Source organism: Pundamilia nyererei, unplaced genomic scaffold (genome assembly GCF_000239375.1).
Source record: "Pundamilia nyererei isolate P.nyererei 1_Seehausen unplaced genomic scaffold, PunNye1.0 scaffold00115, whole genome shotgun sequence".
In the NCBI taxonomy this organism is placed as follows: Eukaryota; Metazoa; Chordata; class Actinopteri; order Cichliformes; family Cichlidae; genus Pundamilia; species Pundamilia nyererei.
In genome coordinates this window covers 1,360,642-1,369,450 of record NW_005187516.1, presented here as the reverse complement: position 1 = coordinate 1,369,450, position 8,809 = coordinate 1,360,642, and the positions used below count along the sequence as shown (strand labels likewise).

Here is an 8,809-nt window from a genome sequence, read left to right as displayed (position 1 = left end):
TTTCTTTCATAGTGAATCTTATGAGTAAATTTGATTAGGACATCTTGTATTAGCCTTCACTGATCCAACCCCTGCATCCCTGGTTGCTCGGGCTGCTGCAGGCTCTTTACATCACTTCCTCGTTTCCACGCTGTCAAGCTAAATTCTGTTATCATCACTCTGGTCCAATCGTTTTCTTCCCTGCCTTCTGCAAGCCAATCAGCCCACTAAAATGCTCCTTTCTTCTGAGTGTCTGCCCCTCGGTGTGGATGCTATGAGCATAAATTCTAAACCTTGTAAAAAACAGAAATTCTCATTCTTAATGGGAAATCTCAGATCCGTCTTTACATATTTGAGCCCATTTACAGTTTGGTTTATAAAAGTAAACACTATTAAAACCGGCAGCCTCAAAGACCGATCTGTGTGATCTATATTGCAATACATAAAATTTGTCTTTCAGTCATAAGCTGGAAAAATCTCCCTGTCTACAGGCGGTGATTTACACCAACCTGGACTAAACCCAAAGCTGAATCAATGTTTTCCACGTTGACTGCTCCAGCTCCACATTATCAGATTGAGGAGGTTCGGGTCTTTTAGCTTTTGCTGAAGAAGTGGCTTAGCTGCTTTTATCTGTCACAGTTGTCCCAAGTGACCGTGACGGGAGAAGCTTTGTTTTACATTGCACCGTCAGTGGGAGAAGAACTCAGAGCAGCCATTAAAACAAGCAAAGATAAAGAAAGCACATGTGATCCTACACAAAGACGAGGGTGACGAAAAGAAAGAAAGAAGCTCCAGCTGGCACATGGATATATGAGCAAGAAAGAAAAGTAGGAGAAATGGGATAAAGACAAACTGAGAAAGGGACCTTTATATTGTTACTTTCTCTTCTTCATTTATACAAAGAACTGTGTGCACTTGAAAAGGAAAGAAGCATGCTTTTTTTATTCTGCAAAGTCATAAAAATAGAGGAAAACTACCACGTTGTCGCCATTAGATTCATTGTTATGCATCTTAGGTGACCAGTGTGTCTCTGTCTCACACTGGAATTTATCAGGATACACACACACACAAAATTGCTCAGGGACCTGTTCTTGCTGTTCTGTCTTGCTCTCTCTGTTTCTGTGTGTGTGTGTGTGTGTGTGTGTGTGTGTGTGTGTGTGTGTGTGTGTGTGTGTGTGTGTGTGTGTGCACGCGTGCAGACACACTTGTTTGGCTTTCCTGGAGTGAGAGGAGGAAGCGCTGCCTTCCACACTGTCTCTGCACATACTGTTTGATTCAGTCAGCGTGGAACAGAATGTGGAAACGCAAACGTCGGTTGGCTCACATCACAGTTCTCAGCCGAGGGGAGAAAAAGGAGCAAATCCCAGAAAACACAGAAAGTTTGGATCATCTGTTGTCCTTCTCACGCCCACAGCAGGGAACTGCTGTTAAATATTCATTACTGTGATCAGGACCAAATTTTCATACAGTATTTTAGATTTCCTTGTTATGTTGAAACTTGCCCAACAGAGCAGGGCTTGTAGGCTAATTCAGTATGTTGCCATCCCAGGGTGCTGCGGGCTTCTTCAAATTATGCGTGGGATGGACTTTGGAATGTGAGCCTTGATGCACCAATGATAGCAAAATGATTCAAAGAGGAGCAAAGTCCACGTTAAGAGGTTGGTGTCACAAGAAGGTGGTGCCAGAGATCATATTTTACTTACATGAGTATTATGTTTTGATCTTTGTTTTGTTCAGCTTTCATTCTGATTTGTTTCATTTTGTAAAATTTCCTTTCATTTAGTGATTTAACCGACTGGCATTGATCAGTGGATATTGAAAAAATATGTGATGGAAATAGCCACTGTGATGTCACCAACTGATGAACAAACTCATTTTGTGACGCATTTTCAAATTTCATTCTTGGTGTTATAACCGAAAATGATAAGAAAGAATAAGGAAACAGAAACTTTACAATGAACTTAGTGCAATGGTGCTAAGGGCAAGAGTTGCCCCCTTGTGGCCATTCTTGGTTTCATTGTCATTGTTATCTTCATCCATCCATTCTCTTCTCTCTTCCCCTCTCTTCTCTTCTGCTTATCCTTGTCAGGGTCGCGAGGGAGGAGGGGGGCAAGAGGCAGAGTACACCCTGGACAGGTCACCAGTCTGTTGCAGAGCTAACACATAGAGACAGGCAACCATTCACACTCACATTCACACGTATTATCATTCTTTTTATTATTATTGTTATTATTAGTAGTAGTAGTGGTGGTGTTCCTTGCAAAAAAAACACCCTATGGGCGGTTTTTGTCAGACCTGTGGTTCTTCACTTATGTATTAAAAGAAAGACATTTATGTTAATTTATCATATTCTTTCGATCATCATTATATGACTGTACATTCATAAACACCAAAGAAAATAATTAATATATAAAATAAATACATCTATTTATTAATCATTTGTTTGGTTTAATGCAGAATGAATAATAGGAATAGACACGTGTATATACACTATAACTATTAGAGTAAGATGATGATGATGATGATGATTATTATTATTACCATTTCTAATGGCTACCAGGTAACCCAATGCAGAGCAGTTAAGCCAAGGCCATCTTTTATATACAGTCTATTCACTTAACAAGTGTGTGTCAGTGTGACACCAGCAGGTCCACTACAAGCATCTTTTCGCGATGTGTCACTGTGTAAATGTGGTGACCAAAGACATGTCCAGTGTAATTCACAGCAAAGTGATATTGACTATCTATAGAACGGAGGGCAGTGTGAAGAAGTGGCCTGTTGCATGCAAGGACATGTTTCTTCCTAAAAAACACTTAGTCCACAATCACCACTTGTGATTTCATTAAGAAACTGTCAGTGTCAGGGACACTAATCAATACAAGTATGAGTGTATGTAGTCGTAGAAAGAGCAGGATTACCTGTCGCATGTCAGACAACATTTCAACTTGTCTCCATAGAATAACGAAGACTGAGGCCCAGAGACTTTCTTCAGCACAGACAAAACGAAGCAAAAACAAACAGGAACAAGCGGATCGTGCTATCATTCACAGACATTGTTCACCTAAAGTCATTTTATAGTAATAAGTAATCTGTTATGCTCGGGCTACCGCAGCATTGTACACTTTATTTTCAGTTGTTAAGCACTTATGTAAATTCACGTTATGTAAATTAGGCTCTTTATTGCTACCAGCAACTGAAAACATTACTCAGGATGCTAATTCAAACTAGCTGGAAAGACAAGAAAAATAATGTGATACACAAACCCTGTGTAGAGACCATTACTTTAAAAGTCTCTGTGCTTTTAGGCTGATTCAGATACTAAAAGATGTGTGTGTGTACGTTTGGTGTGTGTGCAGCTGTCCTGTGGCCCAAAGACAGGCACGCACTTACCGATGGTCATTTCAGTGTAATGTTTCACCAGTTTGAGGTTCCAAACCATAATTAGCTCTGCTATAGAAATGAGTATATAAACCAGCTGTAGGTTTTGGTTCACTGGTTCACATCACTGGAGGAAAGTTATTCAAACTGAAAACTATTGCTTTAACTGCTAGAAACCAGAAATGGTTGAATCACTGTTCTGTATGGTTTTCAAAGATTTTTTCTTTCTTTTTCATTCACTGTTAAAGTAGTTCTGATGTGCATATATGCAGCTCTGGAAATGATTCTGAATCAGTGACCTGTGATTTTGCTGTTCTAAGTAAAGCTGGGAAGACTTTGAATCTCTGTTTTTGCTTTGTGCTTTTTCACATTGCCTGTTTGATTTACTAGAATATTGAGTGTCTTGAGGTGTAGACAGGATTTAATTTCACTCTTTACACTGAGAGCATCTGCTGAGTCACATATGAGTAATGTTACCACTCTATAAGCTGCAAGCACAACACTGACATATGTTAGAAAAACATTCGCCTAAATGTTCAGCTGATATACACCCACCAGCCACTTTATTAGGTCCAGCTGTTCAACTGCTTGCTTATTTAAGTCAGCCAATCATATCGTGATTCAGAACATGGTATTTTTGTAGGTGCCAGCGAGGCTAGTCTGAGTATTGCAGCTGATCTGAGGGGATTTTCCCACACAAAAAGGACAGGCTCTCCTCTGCAAGTCCTGCAAGGTGACTGAAAGTCTCCTCCATCCCCATATTGACTCACCTGTCTGATGGCAGACAGTAGCTTTCCATAGCAGAACACAATCACCAGGAAGGGCACGATGAGGCAGAAAATAAACAGACAGATGATGTAAGAGATGTTATTTGCTGTCTTGGCTGTCCAATCCACGGAGCAGGTGGTCCCAGGTCCCTCTGGGCCGTAGTGGCTCCAGCCGAAGAGCGGCGGCAGGGTCCAGATAAGTGAGTACGCCCAGGACATGATGATGCCAAGGGAGATTTTACGGTAGTTGGAGGAGTCCGCCTCAGTGGGAGCCATCATAGTGCTGTAGCGCTCATAGGAGAGGACAGCCAGAGAGATGAGGGACACAATGCCTAGAGCACAGAAATACAAAGGTAGGCATTATATGCACATGTGGTACAGACACATATGGTATTTCCCCCTTACTATTCAGATCATTAAAGTCTTTTTAGTTAGTTTGATGTTAATTAAACAAAGATAACCAGAGTAAATATATAATGCAGTTTTTAAATTAGGATTTCGTTTAGTAAGGGAAAAAGTTTCCAATCCTACCCGACCCTGTGTGAAACGTAATCTAGTAAATGGTTGTGCCACCCACGGCAGCAAGAACTGCAATCAAGAGTTTGTGATAACTGGGAGTGAGTCTTCCACATCGCTGTGGAAGAATTTTGATCCACTGTTCTTTGGTTCAGCCACACTGGAGACTTTTTTTAACAGCGTGTTTAAGGTCATCCATAAGCATCTGAATCTGACTTGAGTTGGGATTTTGACAAGGCCACTTCACAACCTTCATTTTGCTTTTGTTCTTTGTTTTCTGTTTTTCTTTTTTTGAGACATTCAAAGGTGGACTTGCTGCTGTGTTTCGGATCATTACTCTGCTGTATAAACCAACTGCTCTTGAGCTTCAGGAAATGAACCGATGGCTGGATATTCTCCATCCGGAATTTCTTTGCAGTGAGCAGAATTCATGGTCCCATCATTTAGAGCAAGTCACCCAGAAGCAGCCCCAGACCATCACACTAGCATCACCATGCTTGACTTTTCAGATGGTGTTTTTTTTTTAATGAAATGCTGTGCTAGTTTTACACCAGATGGTGAAAGTTCAACTTTTTTCTCCTCAGTCCACAGAATATTTTCCAGAAAGTTTTGGGGATCATCAAGACGTTTGTGCAAATGTGAGACGAGCCTTTGTGTCCTTTTTGGTCAACAGTGGTTTTCTCCTTTAAACTCTCCATGGATGCCATTTTTGCCCAGTCTCTTTCTTTTTGTTGAATCATGAACTCTGGCCTTAACTGAGTGAAGTGAGCCCTACAGAAGTTTAGATGTTGTTCTGGATTCTTTTGTGGCCTCATGGATGAGTCGTCGATGCACTCTTGGAGTACTTTTGGTAGGCTGGGAAAGTTGGGGAAGGTTCAGTACTTTTCTGAGTTTTCTCCATTTGTGGACCGTGGTCCAATGGAGTCCCAAATTTTAGAAATGGCTTTGTAACCCTTTCCAGACTGATAGACGGCAGTGACTTCTTTCCTTTTCCTTCATTAGCTCTTGTGTATTTAAATCTTCAGTTTGCTTCTGTTTGTTGTACTGTGTAGTCTGCTTGTTTGTTTCCTGCTCGTTCCTGCAGGGTATTTCCTGTATTCCGAGTGTACGTACTCATCTTCTATTTGTCAAATATTAAATTATATTTCATGATCTGAAACGTAAGTGTGACACACGCACAGACATACAGCAAGACTACAGACTGCTTGTTCAGTGTGCTCCTGTTGTAAGCTTGAATATAATATTTCACCTTTAATGGGATCATAAAATACAGACTGAAATGTACCGCCTGTCCAAATGTTTTTCTTCTCTAGTGAGAAAAACATGCACAGTCACTGTGATATAAAGCCTCCCAAAGACGTCCTGGCATCACAAGTGCAGCTAAAGTGAGCTTTAAAGTTTATCATAGCGTAGAAAACTATAGCAAAAGAAATCATCTTATATTTATAGTCTGGAGCCTGCAGCAAACCCACACTGCACATTATAAACAGCGGCACTACCCACGGCGTCTCAGTGCAGCACAAGACAGAAATCTCAGAAACCATTTTCATATACGGTATATGTATGTAACTGTTCAATACACAACATAATTTTAGTCTTGTTATCCTGTTCACTGGGCCATCCTTAATGACCACTTTTAATTATTATTGTTATTTTAGCTGTATTTGAAAAAATTTACTGTGCATGAGGTTAGGTAGAGAAAACTAAGTCAGCAGAATAGAAACAAAGTTTAGTTCTGTAGTTGAAAACTTGAGTATTTTTGTCTTGTTTGTCCAAATACATTGACTTGACTACACAGTCTCTGTGGTACAGTGTGTTGTGCTTGTCTGTTTACCCCCAGATATTAAACTCAATGTGGTTTGTCCTGCACAGACTGTTAGCTCAGGGCTTTTATGAGCTCTGTTACAGCAATATTCTAAAGTCAACACAGTTTTACAACAGTCCACTTATGTTTCTGTTTGATCTGGGCTGGCTCATAAGAACCAAACCTAAAAAAAAAATTTCCGTTTTTTTTTTTATTTTAGGCCAATTTTTTTCTTTTTTTTCCCCTTTTTTTTCTGTGAGTTTTGATATGAAAGCCTGGTAACTCCGTCCTCCCACAGCAGGTGGACGGGCTACTGTCATTTTTCAGCTGAGATCTAAAGCGGTCGTGTTTATAGCTGGGTATGATCTGTAAAATCTGCTGTAATCCAGTAGCAACGCTTTCAAAAAACTCCTTTTCTACTCCATTATGTGTTTAAATCGGTCTTTCCTCAGGCATCCTCAGATGTTTGACCTTTCCTGTGAGGAATGATTCAGTGACATGAGAGGGAAGCATTTTCTGAATTCTCTGCAAAGTTCCCAAATCTTAAGCATTACACATCATAGTGATATCTGATGAGTGTTTTTGTAATAATCACGTGCAAAACATTTTTAAAGACAGTGAGAAAAATAATTGTCTCACTGCTGATAAGAAAATAAACATCTCTCGTTATTTAAGGCAATGAAAAAATGATGAAACTTCGTGTTTTAGTGACCATGAAATGTGCAAAGAAGATACTTCAGTTAAGCAGAATCTGATAATACAAAAGTTTTTTGAACTCATGTGGTTCATTTTATTGTTGTTTGCACATCAAATTCTGTTATAGTGTTTCCTCTGCTGCTGTGGACCACGGACCCCCAAGTCATCAGCTTAGGAGAAACAATATAATAGATGTAATTTTTGTGATTATAGTGATTATAGTGATTGTAAAGGCTTCCATATTTTCGGCAGAGGAGTTTATTTCAAATAAACAAACTCTCACTGAGCAAGATTGCAATTTCTTTTTAATTCTGCGAGCTGGTGGCCATGCAGCTAAAAAAAAAAGCGTATTCTCAGTTGTGAGATATGCACTGGAGAAAAGAGGAACGTAGAATGAGAGAGAAGCAGGTGTAACAGTGAAGCTGCAACAAGCAAAGGCAGCAAAATACATGGAATCAACCACCCAAGAAAACAGACATTGCACAAGAGGGGTGAATAAGAGTGCGCAGGCAGGGTGGAGTGAGTGGGCGAGAGTGTCAGGAAAGTTTACAAGATGGCAGTGAGACCTGCTGTGATATGAGATTTGAAAATGGTGGCACTGACAAAATGGTGGCAGAGTCGATCATATTAATATTTTCATTATGAGTGACCATGATGGACATGATTGGAAATGAGTGCATCACAGGGAGAGCTCAGTTTGATCAGTGTGGAGAAAGGCAATGTTAAGCTGGTTTGGACATGTGCAGAGGAGGGGGAGTGGATAAATTGGCAAAAGGATGTTGAAAATGGAGCTACCAAGCGGCAGGAAAAGAGAAAGACCTCAGAGAAGATTCTTAGATGTAGTGAAGGAGGACGTGCAGAAGGTTGGTGTGACAGACAAATGCTAGGGAGAGGATGAGATGGAGGCAGATGATCCACTGTGGCAACCCCACATAAAGGGAACAGATGACAGAAGAACAGCCACAACGAAACAGCATTACAGTTTTGGATGGTTAATGGTTGGATAACCATCGCTAGAGTTTGGTGCAGCATATGTGCAGGCTTCAGATGTCTTTAAGCACTCTGCTTTAAATGGTTTTATTCAGTTCTTTTCTCTGTATGATGCCAAAGATAGGGGGTGTGATGAATACAGTCATCTCAGGAACAGCAGCCCCACCCAACTGCTGTTCAAACCTTCTATTAGTGAAGGATAGCCAATTAGAAAAAAGTTGGCTTAAAAAGGGAGAGAAACGAAAAAATAAACTAGATGAGCTGATGTGCTTCACAAAGACCCAGTATGAGATTAATAATTTTAAACTGTGAAGTTTAAAATACAATAGAGTCTGACAGTAATAATATGAAAATGTAAATCAGTAGAATGGCAAGTTTCTTTATATAGCACAATCAACAGCAAGGTGATTCAAAGTGCTTTACAGAGACATTAAAAAACAGAAACAAATAAAAACCATGATTTAAAATGAAAAAAAAGAGTACATTTTAAAATTTAAGCTTAAACGCATGGATTTGGTGCTTTATTCAAATGCAGCTGAGAATAGGTGAGTCTTCAACCTGGATTTAAATAAACTGAGTGTTTCAGCTGATCTGAGGCTTTCCGGGAGTTTGTTCCAGATATAAGGAGCATAAAAGCTGAATGCAGCTTCTCCGTGTCTGGTTCTGACTCTGGGAACAG

The 8,809-nt window shown here is 40.0% G+C and overlaps 1 protein-coding gene across 1 annotated transcript in view; it reads right to left on the bottom strand.

The window, feature by feature from the left end:
• Nucleotides 1-8,809, bottom strand: part of tmtopsa (teleost multiple tissue opsin a) — a 75,357-nt gene that overhangs the window by 50,046 nt on the left and 16,502 nt on the right. The window contains exon 2 of the mRNA XM_005741958.1: nt 4,128-4,456. Within this exon, the coding sequence (XP_005742015.1) occupies nt 4,128-4,456 (329 nt within the window). The remainder of the gene's footprint in view (nt 1-4,127; nt 4,457-8,809) is intronic.